This window comes from Chlamydotis macqueenii, chromosome 3 (genome assembly GCF_036417535.1).
Source record: "Chlamydotis macqueenii isolate bChlMac1 chromosome 3, bChlMac1.mat, whole genome shotgun sequence".
In the NCBI taxonomy this organism is placed as follows: domain Eukaryota; kingdom Metazoa; phylum Chordata; class Aves; order Otidiformes; family Otididae; genus Chlamydotis; species Chlamydotis macqueenii.
This window is the reverse complement of record NC_141558.1, coordinates 109,945,627-109,972,790: the sequence shown is the minus strand read 5'-3', so window position 1 is coordinate 109,972,790 and position 27,164 is coordinate 109,945,627. Positions and strand designations below refer to the sequence as shown.

General features: G+C 41.1%; 1 protein-coding gene across 2 annotated transcripts in view; it reads right to left on the bottom strand.

Moving 5' to 3' along the window:
- TIAM2 (TIAM Rac1 associated GEF 2) overlaps positions 1-27,164 on the bottom strand; it is a 98,502-nt gene that overhangs the window by 25,011 nt on the left and 46,327 nt on the right. The window contains exons 13-15 of one of the 2 annotated variants that reach the window (XM_086743243.1): positions 26,148-26,240; positions 24,826-25,086; positions 8,989-9,092 (exon numbers count right to left, since the gene is read on the bottom strand). In XM_086743243.1, coding sequence (XP_086599369.1) covers positions 8,989-9,092; positions 24,826-25,086; positions 26,148-26,240 — 458 coding nt within the window. Of the gene's footprint in view, positions 1-6,355; positions 6,439-8,988; positions 9,093-24,825; positions 25,087-26,147; positions 26,241-27,164 lie in introns of those variants that run through there. The other variant, XM_086743246.1, reaches the window with a different exon arrangement.

Sequence of the window (27,164 nt, the reverse complement as noted above, 5' to 3'; positions counted from 1 at the left end):
CTTTTGTTTAGGCACTACAGAAGGATTCTGCTGTCTCAGAAGGAAATAATCATGGTGTGAGTGAAGGTCTATGTCTGCCCACAGTATGTTCACAAGTAGAGACAGAGGCCCACAGTGCTACGGACAACATGTAAGGAAACATGAAAATCTGTTGGAACTTCCCTGTGCATCTGACTCAACGGATGCCTTTCTTTATTTAATTCTCCTCTCTCTTCCTTCCTTTCAGGTATCTTTTTGTTATCTTTGATTTTGCAGAATCAGCTGTGGGTAGTGTATTTTTTCATTTTTGGCATTTCAGGTCTACCTTTGGCCTTACATGCTCCTGACAGCGCAAAATAGGAATCAAACACTCACTGAAGTGCATGATGGTACCCAGGATGCAGTATTTAACTGAAATCCTTCATTGCAACTTTGTGCAACTCTGAAGTGATTTTGTGTCCTATGGGTAACTGCCAGGCACATCACATACCTTGACATGTGCTAAAATTGTGCTTAAATGTTTCTGCATCACAAGGAAAAGCCATGTATGTTATTGTCAGCACTGCAACCGAGCAGTATCTTGGTCTTAAAAAAAAAACCCTCCATATAATCTACAGCTGGCAGAGAGGTAACCAGTCTGAGTCTGTGAGAAGTGTGATTAGATATCTCTGCCTTTGATGTCAACGCAAAATGCCGCCGTCACATCCTGCACTGCAGGTGACTGGGGTTGCCTTTGGAGGCCCAGGGTGCTGGACTTCAAGGCAGCTTCCTGCCCTTCAGCGGTGAAGTCAGAAGTGTCTCCAGAGACACTGCTAACCATATCCTGTTGCAAGGAACCAGGACTATTGTCACAGGCTTCTCTTTTCACCTGCAGGTAAGCCTCGTGGATTTTTCCCAGAAGACTACAAAGAAAAGCAGTATTATAAGTCATCTCCCACCGGCTTCTTTCATTTGCAAGCATCAACACAACACAATTTCTTCTTCCAATCAAAGTCATCCGCACATTTAACACTAACAACTGTCACAGTACTTTTGAGAGGACGTTTCCTTCAGTCAGAATAAAGAAAACAAATACTGCTTCCCCCCCCAAGCCCCAGGGAACTAATGCAATAGCACGAAACAGCAACACAAGTTCACACTTCTGCATGCAAGAACTGCACAGTCTCTCTTTGCTCTTCTTGCAACTCCTTACCAGTAACTATGCATACTGGTCTCCATCCAGAGCTTGACCTGGCCTGGCTGCAGGTTCACTCTAGATAGACCACCTTTCATACTTTTAAGCTTTATGGTTTCTAGGCTCCTCACTGTGTTAGCCAAGACAGGCTAACCACCAGCTGGAATTTTGGGCCATCCATAGGGTGCCTCTGCTGTATTTAAAGAACTGCAGGATCAATGCAACAATGTGAAATCCAGGACTGGGGTCAGCAGCAAGCACTCACTGGTAGATTTACAGCAAGCCTTCTGTAACCTAGCCCATCAGATCTGGTGCCTTCTCTGAGGAATGGAACAAAATACTAATGCTTAAATTAATTAGCAAAACTCTTACAGATGTGTAACAGGCTACATTTTCACTTATATCACTGATACTCTTCCCAAAAGGCACATGATGACAGCAGGGGTCCGGCCGCAGCTCCACAGTGCTGGAGCCAGCAACTCTGGTTGGGCTCACCACAGGCTGGGCTGTCTGTGAGGGAAGCACAATAATTAGCAGAGCTCCCCAAGGGCTTCTGTTGCGCTTTCGATGCAGAACTGTCCCCAGGCACAACTGAATCGAGGAAAACCACTGCTGAGGAACATACTATTTTCCCATGATAGCTCTTAGAGTCCTTAAACACATCTCACATCTGGAAGGAAATGACACTTGGATTGCAGAGGAGTACACATGATTTTGAGAGTACTACGTTGTGAATCCCTTTCCTACTAAGAACAGAAAAAAGAAAAAAGGACCTTAATTGCAGACAGCTCCCCAGGCTTTTGGATCTCATCAACGGCTAAAGAGAAGTTCTCACGACTGAAATAAAGGAAAGATCCTTAATGTCCTCTGGATGCTGAGTAAACCTTCAGGCAGGCAGCTCTCCTGCAATTAATGACTTGCTGTGCCAGTGGGAATTGCCTGGGCAATGCAAAATAGAGCTAATGAGAAGCTATCACCAGAATTCCATCACTGAACTGGAATTGCCTCCATGCAAGAAAAAGGTTTGGGGCCATACGGGCATACCAGTAGTTTTTTCTTCCTCTTATTTTACTTTTTTCAGAGGGAACTCTGTTGAGCCTCTGGTCACTTTTTCTTGGCTTTCTTACAATGTAGCACAATAATTTGCATTTATTTGATTAGTAATAACATTTGCTTTCCAAGATTTTTTATTTTTACAGTCCTTGCTTAACAAAATTACTCCACATACGCTTTTCTTTTTTTTTTTTTTTTCAGATTACCCCCAGATTTATTTCAATGTTAATGTTTCTTTGGGGATGTTTTGGGGATAGAGGTCACTGACTGACTGGCAGGAAAGGATGCCACTTACACCAAACAGAAAGAAATATGGCTCTGAAATCTACCAGACACATGTGAATACACATACATACACTGCCACGCCATCCTAAATTTCACCAAAACACGACTTGTATTTGTCAGTTTTTATGTTTTATGCACCATACTATTGCAAATCTTCCTTCTAATTCAGTATATTTTGGTAAATCTTTAGCTTTCTCACTGAAAAGTCATACTAGGAAACTGTTTAACTTCGGTGAAGACGACTAAACATTTCTTGACGTTTACCCACTACTTATATACAGACATTCAGACTGATGATCTTTGTCTCTTCTCTGAGAGTGGAAGAGTGTTGTCACCAGATCAAAATAAAGAAATTAAGCAGCACAACTGAATATATAGGATTACGTTTACTGAAGCATCAATAGAAGGCTGTTGGCTGTGTTTTGAACAACGATGTCCTGAACTATCCCACAGCACATATGCTACAGATCACAAGCTTATACAATGTTTTCTAGGTAACAAATCAGAGGAATACATCATTCTTAGCATCCAACTCGCTTTCTTCTGGAAGATAAAATACCATTCAAATCATCCATAAACATCAAACAATTGTATTCATTTTCTGCGGGGATTGGACTATACAAGTAATGACTACTAACGGCTTTCACCTCTACTATTCCATAGCAAATGTCACACTTGCCCCCTCCTCTCCCCAAAATCAAACCACACTGTTTTGTTTAACAATGGAGCATTCAGACAGACTAGGAATGGGATACATTCTTGCATTCAGGTTTGAACCAAGACCTGAATGTATATTGTACTTCAGGATTTTTACCCTTAAATTACTCTATCTGCATGAAAAGTTGATGGCTTTAGTGCTACTTCTAATGAGATGGTTTCAAAATCCATTTTAGACAGTTTGAGGACAAAATATTAATTTCATAGAATTATAGAATGGTTAGGGTTGGAAGGGACCTTTAAAGGCCATCTAGTCCAACCTCTCTGCAAGGAGCAGGGACATCTCCAACCAGATTAGGTTGCTCAGAGCCCCCCAACCTGGCCTTGAATGTTTCCAGGGATGGGGCAATTTCTTCAACTTACGAAAAAAAGCCCTCCAGTACATGGCTACAGTGTATATACAAGAGGCCAGAACTACATATGCAGCAAACTCTTTACAATATTCACTGATTTTACTATAGAAATAGCTTTGTGAAATCAGCTAATAGGTAACACAAGGCTTTCATTTTTGAAATCATAACCCATGTATTTTGCACCGGTTGAAAGCATTGTTTTGGGAAGCTTGTTGTGGTAGCCGGATGACACAGAAGTGTGGAGATGGGTTTGCTTTCTGACCCCAGTCTCAGTCTCTGCATTCACACCACTCAGGCACCATCTGACCTGTAAACCAGATGCTCAACTGCACACACCCTTTAGATGGGCTGGAAGAAAAACCTCAACAGTTATCCACGTCAGGCAGGTTTGCACATTGGCTCCCTGAGCACAAGAAGCGGGACTGTGTGCAGGGAGGCCAAAAAACAGATTTCTCACCATAGTCCCAGACACGTAGAGTTCATGGAAACATCTACTGCTCACTGCACGTGCAAAAGCTCCTCTCTGGCAAATGGAGGACTGTCCACCATTGGCATCACAATAAACAGAAAACACAAGCTTCAAAAGCACTGCAAGGATGATTTGACATTACATAGGAAACTCAAGCACCCAAAAGCAGACTCTGAAATGCACAGGTACATATTTTTTCTACTTTCTTTTTCCCCTGTATGTATAAATATGGACTTTTCAACTAGGGCCATTATACTGACCTGCACCTCATCCCTACAAAAAGACGGAAGCACTTGATGAAAATGCTCCATCCTGCAGGAGATGCAGATTTGTGTTTGCCAAAGGTGCCATGTGCTCTGCTGACCAGACTTCTTGCGAGTTCTTCCTTTCCTCACCAGATAAAGGGAAAGTGAACACCGTTGTCAAACAGGAGCGGAGAATTAATGACTTGAGCTGATATAAAGCAACCCATGCTAGGTAAGGGTGTTCAGGGATTTTTAACCATAATTTCTGTTCATTGCATTAAGAATGGTATTCCCAAAGAAAAAAGTTCATTTTCTCCCTCTGCAGTGTGTAGCACTTTTAATTTATTTTTTATTTACATTTGATGGGGACAGACTTGTCCTCATATACACATGCTGATGTATGATCAATAACCCGTTCTGCGAGTAGACTGACTATTTTAAGAATCAACAGCAAAGCAAAAGCAATTTCTGTAAGTGAAATTCTTATTGCCAGAATCAATTTTACTTCATTATTTGAAAGAAATACAGCACCGCTTCAAAAGCATTGCAAAAATCAAACCAGTTGGCCGTTCTTTAGAAAGCAAATTCTTGTTAACATTCAAAGCGTCTCATCACAGTAGCTTCCATTTTTGCATCTGCAATGTTAATTTTTGAAGATGCTAGCATAAAACCATTCTGCATTCACTGACTATTTTTACTGTGATTACAGAGCATCACATTAGCTATTTTTACTGGGTTTCATAAGTTTCTTAAAGAACTCTGAGATACAGCTAAGAATATTATGAAACTTTGTGAAATATTTGCAGAGTTTACTCTAAGGTTTTTTCTTATGATCTGTAAAATATTTGAAGTGAAAATACATCTTCGCCCTCTCACACATGCATTTATATGAAGTTCCTTCTTTCTGTTTGTTAAAGTTTAATATGATTTTGGAAATACTTATCTCTGATGACACTCAGAAGATTCAGAGCAACTGAAAGTCAGATCACAGCAGTCTTACAAGAGACCTTAGAGTAGTAGTGACTTATAGGGTAAAATTTCACCTTTTAGCTATGTTTGTCTTAAACTGATATTTTAATATATTGAAAATACAAAGTAAAGATAAGAAAGGTAGTAACAGCCTAGTAAATTTCATCTTAACAGAAAACATGGGCTAGAGAAAACATTTCTAACCAATACAGTTTGCAATTAGAAATCATGAGTAGCTAAAGGAAAATTTGCATTTTTTATTTATTCAGCTTTGTGCTACTTTGATGTATGGAGAGCTCGATTCTTGGCAACTGTCAACATGCCACGGTTTAACTGAGCAGCAGGAGCACAGACAATTAGTTCTCAAAATGATTAAACACAACTAAAGCTAATTGCACTGACAGGCATACTCAATCCTCAGATTTTCTGAGGTCCTCTATTCTTCTGTCAACAGCACGCCTACATGCTCCAGAACCAACAGTTGCAAGGACGACACGCCACTGCCACATAAACAGTATTTTAACACAGTTTGAAAATGAACTGCAGCAGAATGTGTTAGAAGTATAACATCTATCCTTGCTAAATAAAATAGAAAATAAAGTTAAAGGTATTAAAGGTATAAGCAGGGCATCTCAGAGAATACAGAGCTGACAAAACTAATGAGCATCTGGAATGGATGGTTCTTGATGTCCATGTATTTTTAATAATATTTTATGAAAGCTTAAGGAACAGCTTCCATTTCTGGAATGAAACAATCCTCTATCGCCCTTCTAATTCATTTGTTAGCTCTCACATGAAAGACAAACACACAATATTCTAAATTCGTTCATTTCTCAGACTACAAAAAAATGTATGATAACTGAATGAACGCATGTTTGAATGTAATACACATGCAACAAAAGACTTATTCCTTTGAGATCAGAAGGCACTTCTGAAATGCCTCACGGTACGTTCAGTTAAGATGATGCTTATTCTTAGTTTGGTATGAGATGAAGAAAATAATAGTGAAAAAGAAACAAATAAAAATGCTTCACCTGAGAAACACAAAATCTAGAAATCAGACATGCAACTACTAAATCCAAACCTTTAACATCGTTTTTTGTTTACTTACATGTTATGGGACAAAAATCAACCAAACTTGAAAGGAGTCTGCTCCCTCAGAGCCAAGTAATTACATCGACAGTTGCTGTCAACTGGGAAGTGAGCATCTCTAGCTGTCTCTCCCCTGAAATAATCCCAAACTGCCTGTTGTTCCAGGCTGTGCTCAGGACCTCTTAGCGCCACCAACATCTTCTCCACGGAGCTGTGCTTGCAGATCTCCTCTCCCTCATCTTTCTGTGACATCGCCTAGTGCTGTGGAGTCTGAGCTACTGTTCTCTCACAGGCGTTGGTCAAGTTAGCACATGCAGGAAACAGGAGGCAAAGGGGAGGAAAAAAAACCTAGCCCAAACCCAGATGCTATATTTTTTGAGGCTGCACAATTTCCTCAAACTAGCTTTTATCAGCAATAACTACTGTTCATCTGGCGAGCAGTCCCAAATCACAACTATAAAAACATAAATAATTTTAATTCCTTTTATACCCAATCACAAAACCACATACAATATATACTACCTAAATTTACTGTGAGGTTTCTTTTTTTTTTTTTAATTCTACATCTATGGGAGAAATCAAAAGGGTCAGACAATAAGCTCTGACAGTAATAGGCACCCTCCAACAGAAAGACGGCAATCAATTACAAACCATTTGCAGAAATTGTAGAGCTGTCACAGACTCGTTTACAGCTGCAGTTCAAGTCAGACAGCCTCTGATTGCCAAGCCACTTCCCCCTCCTTGTACCTACAAAACTAGGACAGCTTCAGATAATTTTTCAAACACTAGGAGAACTGCATGCCAGCCCAAGAAGTAAATTGTGATATGGCATGGGCAGTTACTTCAGCAAATTGTGCAAAAGGCATTAGTACTGCTAGACATGACAGATTTGAGGCTGGAGAGACGGCAGGGAGAGACCTGTCTGTTTTCCCCTCTTTTTTTTTTTTTTTTTTTGAGCTTCAATTGCAGCATGTAATTTAGAGCACTGGAGCAAATTTAGTGCTTTCAGAGCAACAACTATTGTACATGAATAGTCCTCTGCGTATTTAAATCCTGCTGAACTCTCCCTAATTTTCTGTCGTCTGGTGTATTTAACACAGACAACCAGGAGTGGCTTTGTTTTTCTGCTAAAGCAAACTTGGTGCCCCAGAATCTCCTCCACTCCAGCAGGACAGGAGCTCAGATGTGTATGTCCACACAGCGCATGGCGGGCAGCACGTACCCCAGGCAGGCCGGGCACGCCAAGGCACTCGCGGGGAACCGGGCCAAGCACCAGCCTGCTCACGCTGCCAGCTCCTGAGGCATCCTAAGCCTTGGGGTCACCTCCGCTGTGCTCCCACAAAGATCCCTGCCCCTAAAACACTGCCAAAGCTTTAAAACAGAACAGTAGAGAAATCCACATTACCCCTTCCAAAGAAACAGTGTGTACTAGGGGGAAAAAAATCCAGTTTATTCCTGTCTGGTTGCAAAGACTTTTTGGGAGCGTAAGCAATGTGTCTGTGTCACATGGGATACAGATTATCTCTGTGGGAATCCCCTGTGCAGCAGGAGATGGGCTAAAGACCCACAATCACCAGGCTTCTCCTTACCCACTAGGGAAACTGCATAAAGTAATCTATATTAGGCTGAAGTAGATTACAAAGTAATTCCAAAATGAAGAGAGGATCAGCTCCTCTGGGTAGGTATGGCTAGAGGCACAATATATCTTCATTCTGATCTTCTGAGTTTTCACATCTTGCCTTATCTCTACCAATTTTTCACACAATCTATTACAACATTAATACATTCCAGAAGCATAATACCTCTAACTTCATTTCTGTTATGCAATAGTGCAACACAAAGGTTATCAAGATTTACTTGGAGATACAAGCAACTCATCACTAAAAGTAACAAAAACATTTCTGTTATCAGAATGGCACTGCCACCGAAGTGAAAACACAACCCATGTTGTGAATCCCCAGTTGGGGGTTCAAAACGATATTCCCTTGAGTTGGACACAGGTTGCAATGGATTGACTTGGAGCAAAATTGCTTGTTGGAGAGCGATACATTCAAAGGAGGACACTAATTCTGGGGGTCTCTGCCTCAGCCTCCAGAGTCCTGACTGAAAGAAGATCTGAGCATCCATCACTCCAGCTGAAGTTAAACACTAACTACAGACACACATAAGCTCTCCAAATTAGAGAGTGGAAATCATTGGCCTCTCAAACACTGTGCCTCTCAATGTCTGCAGTCCAGTCTAAAACTACTCATGTTCAGGGAGTGCTGCTATGGTCAGTGCAATCTTAACAACAAGTCCTAGAAGTATTAGCAAGAAGAAAACCTTAACCAAACTGAATCAGTTAGAAAGCAGCAGCAGCTTTACTATTCTCTGCAGAACTGGGTTCAAACAATACAGAAAGATGAATTTGACAAGTCTGCCTGCTTGTCTGACCCCATCACACTGCTTTTGGATATGCAGCAGCCGTGCCGTAGATGCTGACCCATCAGGATGACCTCAAGATAAGAAAACATAAAGTACAGCTAATATGTATATAATTTTTTCCAAATTAGTGCCATACTTTAAACTCCTTCCCACAAAATGCAGAGCATTAATACTACGACACTACTCTCTTTTTTTTCATAAAGGTTGTTATGTCAATCATGCGCTTACCCTGAAAGGTGGATCAGTCTTCTCCCTGTGTGGCACTTGGTCCAGAGTGCCATCAGTACTGCTCCTTTTCAAGCTGGATGTGACATCAGGCACATTACTAAAATCTGCATTCAAAAGAAAACAAATAAATAAGAGGGTTATAGGACAGGAACAGGAAAAGTGTTTGCTTTTATCTCCAAATATTTTCAGTATCTAGTAGAATTACTACAGGAGGAGAGAAGGAATACAAAATTTGCAGTCCTCCCCACTCCCCAGAAAATAAGACAAGAGGTCAAAGCAAGGAGCAGCTATGCCTGGAAACTCTGCTTTCAAAACAGCAGCTGGACACCTAAGACCCGTCTGAAGCAGCACACATATTTGATCTACAAAAATAAACCTGACGCTCTTGCTAACGGCGTGCTTTCGAAGGTAGCATTATCTATAATCAGCACACTCTGTGCTGAGACAACCAGTGAGGATAATTAAATGCACTCAGTAGTTCTCCTCGGATGAGCACGCTATTGTTCGATATGACTTAGTCCTGAATCCCTTAAAGATTTAAGAAGAAAAGAGAATTTTCCCTTGGAACAAACACCATTGTTCATAATATGACAAAACCCTTTCTTGTTAGTAATAGTTTACAATTTTAATTAAGTTTGGAATCCATGCACATAGCTGGCACAAAGTAAAAATCAGAGGAGGCACTGCCCTACTCTACCTGTTGACGAACTGTAGCTTTCAATTACATTAATCTGTAAACTCAAGATCTATCCAACATTGCTGAACGTTTATATAAAAACGCTTTTTTTCTCTTTACATTTCCTCAATTGTCTGCTTAAAATCTTCTGAGACGTTTACATGGAAATTCTAATTAAAACTCTTAGAAGCGAAGCAAATTTCTCTTGATTTTTGATCTGCTGTACTGTCAAGCTAAGTAGCTGAAAATCATAAAGAAGTCACCAAAAAAATAATGAGGATTTTTAGCAACTTCAGATGATAAAATAGCAATAAAATTAGAGGGTTTTTTTAATTTGCTGCTTTGCTTTCTAGCCCCGAAACCTCTAGGGTATAATTCACTCCATATTACCACATTTTCAAACTCCTCAACACCTACAAATGCTGGAGATTTATTTTTAAGTGAAAGCTAAGATTCTCATTTAATCACTAACTCCAGCAACTGAGGTGGTAATTAAAACAAATATTACTCATCTTGCAGTAAAATTATGAGTGTTAGCAATCATGAAATTGTGAAGGACAACAGTATCTCTCTGCCTGGGTGTAGCTGTTGCCCCATCTCTGCAGAGCAGGACTAGCTCTTCTCAGGAAGAATTGACAAATGTGGATGGAAAAAGGGAGGGAAATGGGAATTTCAGGCCCCAAAAGTACCTTATAGCTTACGAGGAGCCTTCCTGGGAAGACAAAACATGGCAGGCAGACTTTATGTGTTCATGGAAGATGCAAATAACTCAGCATGATATCATTGTGACACTTTATTTTTCCACGTTATTCAGGTGCCTATGCCAAACTCGGCATTGAGGCTGACACTTTCCACCCAGATGCCAAAGGCTTTGCTACTCTGTCAGTTCCCTGTCCTTGCAAAACCAAGGTCCTATTGCTTTTCTCCCCTCAAGCTTTTTCACCTTTCGTCAGCTGTGGCTCCTGATATCTCTGAGCCTACATAACACGCAATATCTCAAGCATTACCACCTTTGCAGACAAAACATATTGTACATAACTCCATCAAAGAGCCACCCATCCTCTTTAAGAACTTAACAAGGAGTCTGCCATGCCTATCTACTTCATTATGCTTTCACCCCTCTTCCGCCACCATGGCCAAATAATTTTCTTCTGACCTTGAGACATTTCAGGTCATTTTGAGTCCCTCTTCTGTATATGGGTCCACATGAATACCTATTGACTTCCACCACTGTTAACTCCTGGGTTCACAAATAGGCCAATGTCTAAAACATGAATTTACTTCTAAATAACATCATTTCTTGTGGGTGAGGTGATGCCAAGGATATGGTTTACCATTTGTCCTCTTTTTACTTGCCTGCTGGATTTTAATGCACTGCCCTCATACCTCCAAAAAACATGCATCTGAGATAGATTTTGCAGTGGCATAAAGGACCTAGAGTTGATCTAGGGTTTAAAAAATTCTATGTCCTTTCCTTGATTTTACAAAGTGACAATTAAATATATTTGTCCGTTACAAAACACAAAGCAAAGCCAACCTACGTAAGCAATGAAGAGAAAGCAGAAACATAGGAAGAGGAAAATGAGGTAAAGCAATCAGCAGACAATACGAACAGAAGAAATCAGGCTAACAACACTCAAAGTAGGCAAACAGAATAATGTATCCCTTTGTCCAGATGATCTATCTTTTCCTCCCTTCACCCTCATCTTTGGTTTTCCTTTGTAGTCTATAGGACAGTCAGAGGTCGGTCTATATAATCCTGTCCATTTTTATAGCATTTGCTATTGGCAGAATGTGTTGCTGATTGTAGTCATAGTAAACAACAGTAGATCTTATTTTAAATAGTAAAAACTAAAAAAAGTTACACGGAAAGGATTCAAGGTGAAAAAGGACATCCTACTGCACGTTGCATGCCAAACTAACAGGGGGAGGGAAGGAAGGACGGACGTATGGCCTGTTGATCAGTTTAGCATCCACATCCTGTCTCCCTTTCCTCCTTTTACTGTGGAAGCAGATTTCCTTTGGATCTGCTCCTACAAACCATCAAACTGTTCCCAAAGAGCACAGTTCCCTTGCTGGGAACAAGCACAGAAAAGTATGCAAGGAGATATACATTGCTAAAAATCACCCAAATGCGAGGTCAAATCAGCACTTCCCGGCAATTTATTTTTTTAATTAATATTCTTTTTTTAAAAAAAAAAACTATCTCTTACTACAATCACATTACTAACTAGTTAAAGAAAACATGGACTACTTTGCTGCAAACATTGCTTGAGAGGCTTTCGGGCGCAGTAATGATGAGCTTACCATGACTAAGTCTGCCTATACAGCTCTATTACAGTAGAACATTTGATTTATTCTATTGACATACTTGAGATAAACCTGTCTGGGAGTAAAAAGGGAGTGATAAAATTGCGTTAAACAAAACTTGGTTTGAGTCTTTCAACATAATTCTTCTCTACTGCAGCACAGCTCTCTGTCCTGTTTATGCCTACACACACTCATGCACGATGAGTTGAAATGTGTATCCCTTCCACTTGGGAAGGACAGGAGCTTCTGAAGCAGATAGCTTCTTCTGATCTAGCAAACAGGAGTGTCTACAGACACTAAAATACAAATTCAGCTTGCTGCAAACAAGAAGGGTAGCGACCTCAGATAAATTCTAAAATTCTCAGAAAAGCACAGGGGAAAAATGCCGTTATGTGAAAAGTTTAACTACATCATATGAAATGCATACCACATCTTTTGCTTGGTTTCTAGTAATGAATGACCAAATACGAAGAACCTGCTCAACACTTTCAGCTACCAACAGCATTAACAAAGAAGAATGGCATTACTCCTGCCATGTTGTGTCTTGCTGGCAGGCAGATACATGACTCACAATCGTTCAGGAGAAATTATAATGTAACTGCTAAAAACTGAAAGAAAGCCTACTTCCTATGTCACGCTCCTCGCTACTCATCATTCAATTAAGAGTGGGCACAGAACACACGGATGGGACAGTCGGTGAGAAAAACAAACACATGCAGCACGCCTACAGGAATGTCTCTTCCCACGCTGCTGCGGCGATACACGTACAAGTGGTCAATATGGAAGTTATTCACATGTCTGTGAGCAGTGAGGTACAATGGAAACACATCCTCTAGCAGATGTGTGAGACAATCCAGCCAAGAAACCAAAGGAAATCAACTGAAAACATCAACATCGACTATCCGGCAATTCAGTTACCATAAAGAAGCCATCAACAAGTGCAAATGTCACTCATCTCTTTTTTTTCTGTTTAATTCATGAAGAAGTCTTCATTACTTTCTAGTCAGCGCTGCTCTTACCACTTTAGCTGCTCACTGCAAAGGCAAAATTACCGTGAGGAGAAAGTAGGAACTGAGGATCTTGTTTCTTTTATAATTCTTTTTTTTTCAAAAGACTTCAGAACGTGTTCTGGTTTAGATTTTTCTCGACAATTTCAAAAAATGCCAAATAATCGTCACAAGCATGTCAAGTGTTATCATATGTCAAGCACTACGTAGGTAGTGTAACCACCTCCTTTATCAAACTACGGCAAGAGGATGTATTTCCACCTGCCATTCTACTGACAACGGTAAACTGAAGAAAAAATTCCTTCCAGCTCTACATAAGACGACACGCAGCAAAATTAAAGGTACCCAGTCTCTCACTCCAAGACAAACTAAGACCACTGCAGGGCATCATTTTCAGCTCTAGCAAGAGCAGCAGGTCTGTGCATCACTTGATAACTATCCTCAGCAAGTAAAGAAGCACTCTGACAGGCACAGGCAGTTCTGACCTTGGTAAATATAGAGTGACTACACCAATATGGAAAACTGGGTTTCCATTCTGCAACATTTCTGAGATTGCAAAAACTGTTTGCTTTGTATCAGAATGAAACCATGTCCTTTTACATTATGGTATTATATTTTTTGCCAAAACGCTGAGAAAGAGACACCGCAGAGCAGAAAGAAGTAGCTTGACACCAGGATTCATCCATGATGCAGCAGAAAGAGGTGAAGTCTCCTGCTCTGTCAGACTCAGGCAAGGAAACTGAACCTGGGTCTGCCTCAGCTAAGGTAAGATGTTTGACTAACAGCCAGTAGCTGTGAGTTTTTCCTGGTATCCCCAGTGCTGATGTGCAAAGAACCTGGCATAGAGTGTTCACAACTAAGAGAACACTTGTATCACAAGTGAGCAACCTGATCTCATGGAATATGTCCCTGCTCCTTGCAGGGGGGTTGGCCTTTAAAGGTCCCTTCCAACCCAAACTATTCTATGATTCTAAGTGCACACTGGTGAAGAAGACTCGATGGCTGTCCTATACCCCAGTCGCTTGCTGATTCCAGGTCAGATTTTCATTATTAACTCTATCAGCTACTCTGCTGCAAACTGATCTTTCTCTCATTTGTAGTTCTCTGGAACTTGAGAGGGAAATGGTGCTCTCATTTCCCGTGCTCTCTGCTGCAGTTTTTAATCTGCAGTAGTTAGATGCTTCAGATACGGCAACGCACACAAGAGCTTCAAGCAGTTATGACGGGCTTGGTCTAGTCTGTACTACACAAATATACAGATCTCTGATCAGAGTAATTCACAGCATTTTTAAACACTGGTATTGTCTGGTGATTTCAGACAGATGTTGCAAAACAGCAATAAAGAGGGCATCATCTTATTTCTGAGAATATTCATATGAATTTTAGCTTGAAAAAAATTAGGATCCATAATTATAAGGAATTATAGGAGGTCTGGTCTATCCACAAGGAAAGAATGTATTCAATATTTTCACTAATTCCCAAATGCTCTAGAAATTGCCAATAAACCACAATACAGCCAGTTTTTAACATGTAGGATATTCTCCCTCTCCCCTAGAGAGTTTCCATAACACAGCTTCATGGTTTGGCTGGAAATGAGATATTACATTTGGATAATAATGTTAAGCAAGGTGCATGAAAGCTGCATTTTTCATTGTTGTGTGAATTCTCCAGACTGGTCTGTTAATTATGATAAGCTTACAGTTCCGATATTCTTTCAGTCAACGTTACTATCAAGAGAAAAGTAAGCTTCCAAGAGAAGATAAATATTTCCAAAATCCTTGGTGCAAACAACACTAAAGTCTGAGCCAGCTTTCAGAAAGGTACAAAGCTTTGGTGGTCTTAATGCCTTCAGATTTACTGAAAAAAACAGGGAGTGGTAGGTGAAGCATTCCAGCATTGCCTGGAGAAGAGAAGTATTAGTGTGGTGAACTCTAAAAATGCTCCCTTGGAGACCAGTACTCATAACCGTTAAATGGTTCAGCCTGGCAGGTAGCATGCACGTGCATATTTCTTTTGGTCTGATACAACTAAATATATTCCAGGTTTTCAACAGTATATTTACTCTTTTGTAATGAAGTTAAAAAATAGATATGTAAGTATTTCCTTCTGTATCCTTTTCCTGTCTGAAAGAGTTTAAGAAATATCTTTCAAAAAGTAACAGTTGATCTGAAGGAATTTATAGAATGGCTTTCAAGAGACATTCCCACAATCTTTGCTAAGAAGGCATCCAAGTTTGACCAGAGAGATATGAAGGGTTCTGGGTTCACTAGTTCAGTTATGAATAACTCATATGTCTTGCTCATGCAAGGATCAGACCTTTCAGTTCTTTGGCTCATGTTGATCCCCTGGGATCAGCACAGAAGGGGCACTCAGTGGCTGGCATCCAGGGCATAGCCCATGCAATCTCTGCAGCCCTTTCAATTTCTGTCGAGGTTGCAAAGAGCACATTAACTGTGGCTAGGAAAGAGAAAAGCAAAGAGCTCTGGGAGGAGAAGACAAACTCCCACAGAAGATTCATTAACGATCCCACAAAAGCCATTTGCACTGGAGAAATTGCTAAAAAAAAGTGAGGAGTGTCCAGAAGATGAGATGTGTGGATAAATCTAGATAGGAAGGTTTAATAGAGCTGTGATACAAGAGGACACTGGAGTTACTCCAGGGCTTCCATCATGAAGGCCCAGGTCTGGAAACATTACGAAGACCTTGGAGGCATGCAGGTCTTTAAGAAGGATTTAATACAAAAGCAAGTTTTTTCCTCTAAACTCTCTTTTGCTAGAGAAGAATGATTAAAAATTTGGTGATAAGTCAGCTGAAAAAAATTTAGAGCCTGTAACACAAGAATGGTCCAGCTCAAGTGACATGTGCAGAGCTAACTTCCACCTAGGAAAAGTGCACTGAAAGGTCCTACTTTACCTCGAGCTGTTGAGCTATTTCCTCTGCATGTCATAGCAGCAAATAAATAAACAAATAAATAATTATTTTGCACTCTTACGTGCCACCAGTACAAGCCTCATCTTATGAAAAATGACTACTACAGAATTAGCTTATTCATGAGGAGTTTTTACAGCCACATTTGATTTCTAGACCAAAAGCTGTCTCCACATAGATTCTGTGCTAACGAAACAGATCTAAGAGAAGGCAGGTAGGTTGCAGCCACAGGTAAGAAACACCCATTGAAACACATCATATCCTCCACCACTTCAAGGTGAAAGCCAAAGCGATTTGATTCACCTTTCATCTTCACTGGGGTTCTCTGAACCTGGGCAAACAACTGAGGTACCATGGACCCTACGTGCAGATTCTTATTAATCTCCAGTTAAGTTTTCCAGAATTATGGGAGTGTTCATGTTAGCTCAATTCAGGAATTTTAACTGGAATTTGTGTAAGTTTTTAACTATTGCACAGTGCCGTTTCAGTTGTTTTCCCACAGCTGGTACTCACAGGCAAGTATTATTACTTAAGCAATCACACTCCAATGCTGGAGTAAATTCAAAACAATTTATGGGCAGTAACTGTGGTTATTAACTGTACAGTGGTTTACAGCTTTCATGCCGCTTTAACCAACAGTTAAAAAGAGTGAAATACTAAATTTATTAGCAGTTCACAAACTCATTCCACTCTTTGCCTAGGAAATTTTCAAGTTCTTCTGAAAGCCTTTGGTCTAATTTCAGATATCAAGTAGCTCCAATTCTCATTCCTAAATTAACACAACTTGAGTCTACTAATACAAGTAACTTCAGTTTCTAGAAAGTTAAAACTAAATATATTAGAGAAACATAAATAAAGTGCACTGGATTTTAATAATTCAGAATTTTTTTAATCTCTGCAAGATATTTTGGCTTTTATCACTACTTGTTCTCCTAGGCATTTTGTGACCTATTTTGAGACTGGATGGGAGGTACGTTCTCTGCTTAGCTTCAAGGCTGTAACAACTGACTCTCTGGTGTAGCTAGAAACTTCATTCAGGCATTCATTCAAGATGTTAAATCTGGAAAGAAAATTAGCATACAGCTGTCATAACATCAGTCTTCCTAGATAGGGCTCTTAAACACAGAATTAATAGATGCCTGTCACTGACAAGACTAATTGTTACCAAACAAGACATGCAATTACAGGCCAGACAAGAAAGTTCCCTTCATGGCCCCTCTCATACATATATTTTTGATTCAGGAAGCAAACTATGAAACATCAGAAGGTGCTCTACATGCTTCCTGAAGGATAATGCAACCAGGCTGCTTCTTTTTGCCTAGACAAAGGCAAACTCATACTTCTGGCCAGGGTCTGAAAGAGGAACAAGTCTCTCTCCTTTGTTCACATCCTTCAGTGAGGAAAGTGACACTTCTTCCTTAAACACTCCACATTTTCATGTTTAGAAAAAGCCAGTATGTTAATGCAAATATTCTCGTTTCTTTCAGCTTGCTTAAGACATGTTGGGCCACATGCTGAACAGTGGCTTAGCTCCAGTCAGCCACCTACTTCTGCAAGTGTGACTTTCTGTAGGCTGCTTTATGCTCTTTTCTTTTTTTTTTCTACATATCTGCAGACACATCCATTTTGAAGCTGGTCCTTTGTCAGAATGCCTTTAATCGTTCATTGGGAACTAAAGCAATTTGAATCATTTGCTAATTCAGTAATCAATAGGAGACACAAATAATAACATGAGAAGGATGCGGACCTGTTGGAGTGAGTTCAGAGGAGGGCCACAAAGATGACTGGAGGGCTGGAGCACCTCTCCTGTGAGGACAGGCTGAGAGAGCTGGGGCTGTTCAGCCTGGAGAACAGAAGGCTCCGGGAAGACCTTACAGCGGCCTTGCAGTACCTAAAGGGAGCCTACAGGAAAGATGGGGAGAAACTCCTCAGCAGGGCCTGTTGTGATACAACGCAGGCTTTAAAACAGAGGGAGGTAGATTCAGACTGGACATAAGGAAGAATTTTTTTATAATGAGGGTGATGGAACACTGGAACAGGTTGCCCAGAAAGTGGTGGATGCCCCATCCCTGGAAACACTCAAGGCCAGATTGGACGGGGCTCTGAGCAACCTGATCTGGTTGGAGATGTCCCTGCTCCTTGCAAGGGGGTTGGACTAGATGGCCTTTAAAGGTTCCTTCCAACCCAAACTATTCTATGATTCTATCAACAAAATAGGAAACAGCTGCCTGTACTTCTGTAGCAATGCCTGATTAGCCCCTGCACATCAATCCTATGTTTTTATACCATTATTTAACTTTCTAAATTTTCTCTGCTCAAGTATCTGCCAGCCATACAACTATTTGGGCTTTTCAGTTTTAAGCTTAACACTTCACACTGGTTTCTCAAATTGTTATTTAAATGCACTTATTTCTTAAGTGCATTACAAATGCCTTCTTAGATACAGTCTCACCGGAGGCCAGTGTTAGCTGTAGCTAATGCATCACCCTTCTACTCCAGTTCAACAACTGGAGCTGTTTGGCTGCATTACGGAGGATGAAGACACAGCAGAGCCCATGTTGGGTGGCCACCATCCTCTACGAGTGTCAGCAAAGGCTGCAGCCCACTGCTGCCCCTAAGCTGTCTGGGATGGAGCTGCTGTACACGCAGGGTTGCTGTCAGTGGCTCCTCTCCTGGTTTCTGCTGCTACTGTGGGATTGCTTACATAGGATGGCTTAGGGCATTCTCATAGGTCATCTGCCCCAGGGAGAGTTGGAAAGCAAATGGAGCTGGCCCTGCCCAGCAGCAGAGTCATCTCTGGTGCATATCACCAAGTGGTACCACCTTAGTGGTAGATTTTCTCCTCCATCTTACATTTAGAGGCACAAAAGGAATAAAAACAGAAAGGAAAAGGGGAAAAAAAGAAGTTACTTAATAGTTTAGCAAGAATTTGTGGCTAGCTGACACAGTAACGTTTTTAGAATTACTCAACCTACTTTACCTCTGTGAAACATAGAGCATCTGCTGTTTGATGTGTTTTAAATTATGTCTAAGGCACTGGTCTGTATGTGGATGTTTCTAACTTTATCATCATTAATAAATCTCCTTGCTGTCCATGTTGTCACTCTACGTGATTCAGTAGGATGGGCAATGTCATGATTTATGCCTACGTATTGTCACTGAGCCAGAAGGTGCAGCTCCACAGAGTTTAAAGGCGTTTACACCAGGAAAAAACAACTTGGCCCACTGACTTCACAGGGATTAAATCATAGCAGCATTTAGCAAAGCAGAACAGAACACCCTTTCAGTAGAAAAGCACAACAAAGAGCATTGAAGGCTGTCCCATTTTATGGCATAAACAATGTTATAATTTGCAGCATACGCATCTAGCAGGAAGCCAACAGGACAGTTAGTCAAGTGCCTGCAAGAGCTCATTAAACCACCGCTCTTGGGAAACACTCCGTATTGCAAACACGCAGTAGGCAACGGGTGCTCCTATGGGTCCAGCTTCTGAAGAGGCAAACGCTTTCTTTGAATTAACCTCTACCAACCAGCTACTGCCACAGGCCAGCCCACTCTTTTCCCAGCAATTCACAAGAGTGCAGGACAAAGACACTTGCATTAACAGCACACAAACGGCTGGAGCGGGAGCCAACCTACCACGGTTGTCCAAGACTATGGTAAACGCACACCTCACCTCTGAGCTTGCTTTGACAAACAGCCACAGCACGTCCTATCATATCTACGTGGCTTCCTGCTGAAGTGAATTGGGTAATGAGTGAAAAAGAGAAAACATGGCAATTCATCATCAATTATGAAAAACATGGCAACACATCAATCTTCAGGTTGATAAGCCGTGCTGCATAGACAACTGTGTGTCTACATTAAAAAGAGGCATTGCTTTTCTGGTGTGTTGCCTTACACCATGCAAAGCCACCAGATATCCGGTATTAGATCTACCAGGCAAGAGGGAGTGATATGTGCCGACTTGTACAACTAACACAAATTAGGGCCCAGCACAGGACTGTGGGTGCCTGCAGGACTTGGGAAGCTAAGAAGCAATATTCACCTTTTCTGAGCTTAAAAGAGTTTCTTGTGAAAGTATAAAAATAAATTTCTTTGATTCCTCACACATGCAGCACAATGAAGGCTGGGCCCTATGATGAAGAGAATTTAAATGTCGAAATAGCAGCTACGCCAACAAACAAGACCTGATTTGGGAAGAACTAAAAGTAGAAGTTATTTTAGAAACGTTTTTCAGTTAAGTTCCAATCTTACTTTTGTTTATGAAATGCTTTGAATGTTACATTAAAAGACACTTACGAAACACTTTAAAAACTAGGGGCAAACAGCAACAAGCAGAGTGATCTGAGCCAGTGCTCCAGGCACAGCCCCAGCTGCAGAGAGGCTACAGCTCACCTTAGCTTCTCCTCCTGGCTTTACCTCTTTTCTTAAGAGGGACACATAAGTCTTTCTGATACTCAGGCTGGGCTGGAGCTAGAAGAGGATGCAGGGAGTGCTACCTGGAAAGGTGTGCGCAGCGACACGCATACAGCCACCTGGCTGCAGAGCCAACCTCTGTCTCCCTTTTCATCCCTCAACTCGGTGCTATCTGACCAAGCTGAAGGGAGTAAAGTTTTCTGGAGAAGCTGTGACTTGCAATTAGGCTTTACAGAGGTATCTAAAGCATCTAGTGAAGCGCATTTGGAACGGAAAGTACCTTGTAATTGAATTCAAACTGATTATTATTGCAGTCACATTTTAAAAAGGAGTTTAGTCATATCAGAATTAAACTTGTGGTTGACCGGTGTGCTTTGCTTTTGTGTGTGGTTACTAAAGTTAAAATCAGAAGCGGCTCAGGTCTTGTGAAACACAAGAGCCGTTTCCCACACGAGGGTTCAAAAGCAGTTACATTTTGCAAAAATATCTCGTGTTTAGCAGATCAGGAGCTGACACGTCATTGCTCCTCTCCACCATGCATCTCAGCTACCTGTCAAACAGCACGAAGTCTGACTCTCTCTCTCTGACTCCAGCCATGCTTAGCACAATGCGAAACAGCTCCATCAGGAGTGACTCAAACCGGCACGTCCCAGACTACGCTGCTGCCTGGGCATCAGCGTGAGAGGTAGGAAAGCAGAGGGCAAAACCCATGCTCCAAATTGGCTAGAGGGGCTCTGCGGGAAGGACAGCTGAAAGAGAGCTTGATGCCTCTGACAGTAACTCTCCATGCAACCAGCTCTCCCCTGGCACCTCCCTGCTTCCCACTCCTCCTCTTCCTGCTTACCTGGCTCCAGCCCTTGCCAGATGTCTGCACTTGCCGGTTCAACTCACTGAGTTTGCAGGGAGGAGGGGAAAAGAAAGTTTTCTCCTTAATTAGCTTCATCAAGGGCTTCAGCAAGTGCCGCTGCCAGCACAGGGGCCGGATGAGTGCTGTGGGGCTGGGAGGCGGTGCAGGGGAGGAGGAGTAGGAGGAGCAAGCTTCTCCCTTGTCAGCAGCACCCAAGCCTTCTTCATGGCTCCTGGGACCACTCTTCTAGAAAGATGGGCCAGACAGAAACCCATACAGAAGGCAAATGACTTACCCCAAAGATGACGAGTACAATGGGGAGCGAAGGACCAGTATGCTCATTTAAAAAAAAAAAAAACCAACATTTTAATGGTTTCTTTCCCATTTAGCCTCCCAGATGAAAGTGTTTCTTCATGGAAACTTGTTAAAGCATACCCAAACTGCCATCCCCCACTTTTTTCTTTTTCTTTTATTTTAATCGCAGAGATCTATTTACAAATTAGGGTTGATTTCAGCAGTGTCAGCTAACCAGAAATGACAGCTTTTTTGGCAAAACCCCACTTGGTGGGGAAAAAAAATTGCCGAACTCTGACAGCAACTCGCATACTGCAATGGGTTTTCACACCTACTAATGCTTCTACCTCCTGCCTCAACACTCTATAGATACATACCATTAATCCACATGGGGTTGCCCTAAATATACAGTTTTCAATTCTCGTGCTTCTCTGTTTATTCCTCAAATATCCATGCCATCTTAAAATAAAACATTTTTCCCTCCACAGTTGTAAGAATTCCAGTCCAATTCCCTCATTTTTTAATTCTACACAATATTTGTTTCATTTCCTTAGCACTGGAGCTTGGAGCAAATTTAGTTGCTCTGTTATTTGGTTTTCCACATTTATGAGTGCATTTTTTAAAAGTATTTCATCTCATTTCTTTTCCAGGATAAGCTTATTACTAGCCAAGCGGCTAAGCAGCAAGCACATAGCGTTGCCACGTGGGATATCAAATATGACCACAGCAGGTCCAAAATACAGCTACAAGGCTATAGCAACATCTTGGAGAAAATTAATCACTCTCAGAGAAAATTCCTTGAGAATGATTTTTAGGAGTTAGTGGCTTTGGAGAATCACTTCCCTTCCACACAGTAAAGACTGCCAAAGTTTGCCATGAGGTATAATTGCGTGCCCTCAAAGTAGCAGAATACATAGGAAAAAGCATTCATCAGTTATGCTAAGTTGTTACAAAACTGTAAACAAATATGGACAAACTATTACCACCCAAGTTATAAGCAGCCAGTGATTTAAAGTAAATTCTGTTTTGTTTCCACCTGGCGGTTGTCAACAAGCACCAGGCAGCGTATTACCGCGTGACTCAGTGCTGAAAATTTCCATTTTCCAAGCACTTCGTTATTTTTAGCTCATTAATCCTCATAGTGTTCTAGAAAGATAAACAGAGTTAGTTAATTTTTTAAAACAGGGAGCTGACAGCAGAAACATCAAGGTTTTTAACTCCAGGTATGTACCTTGAGCCAAATTGTGCTTGATTTTTCAAAGAGGTCCCCCTCTGCTGGCACTAACTGACTTTCAAAGACACTGCCTTGGAAGAACAGGCTCAACATGGACAAGCAAATGTCAGAAATTCTCTTTGAAAACTGTGATCTTCAGAGTGACTCACTCAGTTCCACCAGAGGAGACACAACAGTATTAAACGCTAGACACGAATTTAAGAGCCCCTGGCCTCCAAATCCCTGCTCAGATCCATTAAATATCCCCTCTTCTTATGTAAAATCTTATTCAATTCCCGAGTGAGTAACGGGACATAGAACAGTTAAACCCTTTCAGAGTATCTATTAATTCAAAGTAATGCAATTTTCCTCTGTTTCCATTTGAACCCAATCAGGTGATCAGACACTAAGCACTAAATTCAATAAACATGAAAGTCCTTCTCACGAAGCTCAATTTAGAACTATTTGTTCCCTTTCAGAACAAAATAAATCTCCCTTAGCTGCCTTTAGCTTACTATGTCCCTTTCTTCACTAGTGCTTAGGGTATAATACATACTCCAGTAATTTCCTATTATAATGGAATATTTGCACAGGTTGCAAATTTATCCCAGAGGAATGAGGAATCCAGTGAATGGACAAATACGTTTATTACACTGAATACTCCAGGTAATGCTGGCCTATGATACCAAGCCAAGAAGCTGAATGATAGCCCTGGTATAATTATGTAACTAATTAGCTCTATCATAATTTTTGTTTTATGACAGTAGCTTTTATGTGCCACTAGTCAATTTAATGGCATTTTAAATTGAACTAAGGCCCCTGAGAGAGATGCTACTTACTGTATCACAAATCTTGTATTCAGATTTATTTTAATTTCCAAAGATGACCTAATAAAATTGCTTTATAATTAAATTAATTCTAACCGCTTCTCCTGTGTGATTCTTTCTCTTCCCCCATTTTTAATTATGAAAAAAATTCAAATCAGAAAACACTTGCCACCGTAATTATATACAAAAAACAGCGATCCCTTCTTGTACCTCTTGCGGCTCTCCTCGCACAGCAGTGCGCCCTGGCTTGCTCTCCTGCAGAATTTTATGAGCATCCCCCAGAGGTGCAGTGAGGAAACTGCATCTTTTACATGCAAGAAACTGGAGTTACATTTGCCTCCGTCTCGTTCGAAAAATAGTCAAGGCGTGGGAAGGAAGGGAGCCAATCCCCACATACTTTCTATTTCAGACAGGCATTTGCAAGTATTCTGGTATCGCAAGATGTATTTCTGATGTAGAGTAAGATCAGCTAAAAGGAAGGGAAGGGTGACCAAGGTATGGCGATGCCCCTTTACGTGCCACCTCGTATTTCCAGCTGAAAAGGCAACCCAGCAGTGACCACTGGCACCTCCTCAGGGCTGGGGGGCCATGGTGCCATGCAGGAGAGGTCCTTACCACGTAGGCTTTTGGCACCTGCTTGTTGCTCCTCATATGGAAACCCATCAGGATCTCACCCCAACACACCACTGTTAGGTTACGTCCTACCGTTTAGTACAGTGGTATGACACTGAGTAAGAAATATGAGCAGGTAGTAGCAAAACAACCCCTATGAAGGCAGTTTTCATAAGCTTTCTTCTACACAGCGAACAGCTGTATCCAACAGGAACACGACAATATCATTGGGTGGGAACAGAGCTAAATGGCTCCTTTCTGAGGTGACGATGATTACTGCATTTAAGGTACCCTTGATGCACGTGGTACTTCACCATGTGTAAAGTATGGTAAACACAGAATAATACTTCAGTCTCTGAAAGCCATCACAACATTTCAACCACTGATGCCTGGGAAATGGATGTACAGGAGGCACCTTAGACGACACAGAACAGTTAAGAGAGCGCTTGACAATACTGGATGGTGCAGCCAAACAGATTAAAATAAGATAATTTCCCTGCAGAAATGATCATATTCTGTTCTATTTCTACTTCCTAAAAAATAATAAAATAACAGACAGATATTGAGCATAAATGGAACTTAAAACAATTTGTTCTTTGATTTCCCACCGAGGTTAAGTACAGAATTTTAAACATAACTTAGTTTTAAAAAACAGTGATATTTGAAGTGAGGTGAAAGTAATTAAATTATTGTCAATCTCTTACCATTTGCTGTGTTCTTTCTGAAGTTATCTAGAAACTCTTCTAGGAGCTGTGACTGGTTTGGAGGGGGCAACAAACTCTTCGGTTCCCTGGAAATGTCGCCATCTGACCAAGATGCGCATAAGGGTTGCTGGCTCCCATAATGGTTCATTCTCAGAGTGAGCATTACACTTCTCTCTGAAAACAATAACTCCATCTGCCTGAGGTCAAGCTCAGACACAGCCTCTCCATTTATGCTCAGGATTTCATTGCCTACTCGAAGCCCTGGGAGCATGTGAAAGGAAAGAAGGGGAAAAAAAAAGGAAAGGATGAAATACAAAATGACAAAACGTAAAGGATCACAAACTAAACCTTATGCTGATTCACCTTTTAGTTTTGTGGTTTTAATTGAATTGAATTAATTAAATTCAAACGATTGTACCACAAGTTTTATTTGTGCTATAATTATACAGATCAACCTCATGCTTACTTTGATAAGTGTTACACATAGTACAGCAATCAAGTTGTTTCTTTCTAAAGATGCTACAGCACGTGGTGAGTGGGAGGGCACCACGACTTTCAAGAAGATTAGAATAGAGGCACCTCTCATGACCTGGATACCACCAGTGTCCAGCACCATAACACGTATTTCACTCTCTGGGAAGACCAAGGTACTAGCCACGCAGATCAAATCATTCATGCAAAACTGGAACAACAGTGGATGGAGTCTTTATCCGCTTTTGTATACATCTAAACAGTGGCAACCGCCACCTTCCAAGGTCAGCAACAACCAAGCGGTCATTACCCTCAGGTAGCAAATGAAACTCTCTGCCTCTGTTTTTCTGTGTTTGTCTCTCTGTTTTTCAGAGAGCAGAACTGACACGATCCTGCTGTGCCGATGAAGAGAAGCATGGTTTCTGAGAAGTGCGGCAGAGAAGGCGCTCACAGAAACATGTGCAGAAAACTGTTTTGGGGAGGGAGGCTACTTTTCATTGCTAGCAAAAGTGGAAGTGATGGGTCTTGGAGACTGACCAAGCCCATGAGGTTCCCCAGTGTGAGATGAACTCTTTCTCCAGCCTGTTTCTCTGTGCAAAAGCAATTTGGCTGGATGCAGACTGTCTCCAAGGGTGAGCAAGAACTCTCCCCACTGTATTGAAAGGATAATTCAGTTACTCTGTGTACATTATCTTTCCTAATATCACATATTTTCCATGGTCTTCAGGAAAGAAAACTATGAACAGTAAAAGCCAAGAACCATTTCAGACAGCAGTACTAAAGCTCCTTCATGTTTTGGGACTTCAAAAAGATAATGAAGTACAGTATTAAATATAAATACAATACAATACCTTCCTTGTATGCCAGTCCATCAGGGAGAACATCACTCACAAATATACGGGTGAGATGCTGATTTTCATCCACTTGTGCTGTGACAGCAAAACCTGAAATAAAAGAGATGTAAATCAAATAAACTTTCTTGGAAATGTTTCCCTTTTATTTTGTGTATTTAGTGAACTCTACACAACCAGAGGGAGCATACTTCTCGTAAGAACACACCCATGGAGCATAGAGAAATTATCACACTGTTTCTCAGTCACTGTTAGGCCTGTTAAAGTTAATAGGACTTTTCAAATTCCAGGAAATGTCATGCTGTGCTGTTAAAAAAAAAAAACAAAACCCAAACATTTCAAAAACATATTTTCTACTTCAGTCCCATATGACATTTCAATAGCACAGCTCATCATTATGGAACGAGTTCTGCAGTGTGTCCATCAGACATAGCGGTGTCTTAAACAGATCCAAAAACTGGAAACCCAAACTATAAAGCAGCAAATCCATATAGATCGGTGAGGGAGACAGTCCAGAAAGGAATAATTTATACCGACAGACTTGCAGCTAAAGAACAGCACAGAGCTGCCTTACAAAGGTATCTTTGCAAGGTTGTTGTATCATTGTTGTATCATTGTTCCTAGGCACAGCCGCCTTCCACAGATAAAATGCCTGTCAGAATTTGTACCAAAGGACACTCTGCGGATACTGTGCCAACAGAAGATCCCAGTACCAAAAAAGAAAAGGGCAGACCGGACTGAGACTGATGCCATTAATCCTCGCAAAGGACATTTGTTTTCTGACAATTCCACGCTTGAATTATTTGGCCAGTGCAGCAGAATTAGCAAGTGGGCCTTTCCCAAATGAAGATGCAAGAAATGCACTTGCCAATGTAAAACAACCAGTTGGGGTCTTTGTTATAATGCCTTGAGATCTTTGCAGACTCAGATTTTGAGCTATCAAGGATTGCTCTACCTGCTCTCTCAGGTAGAGAGAAGAAAACTCCACAAGAGAGAAAGTAAGCAATGAGAAGAATA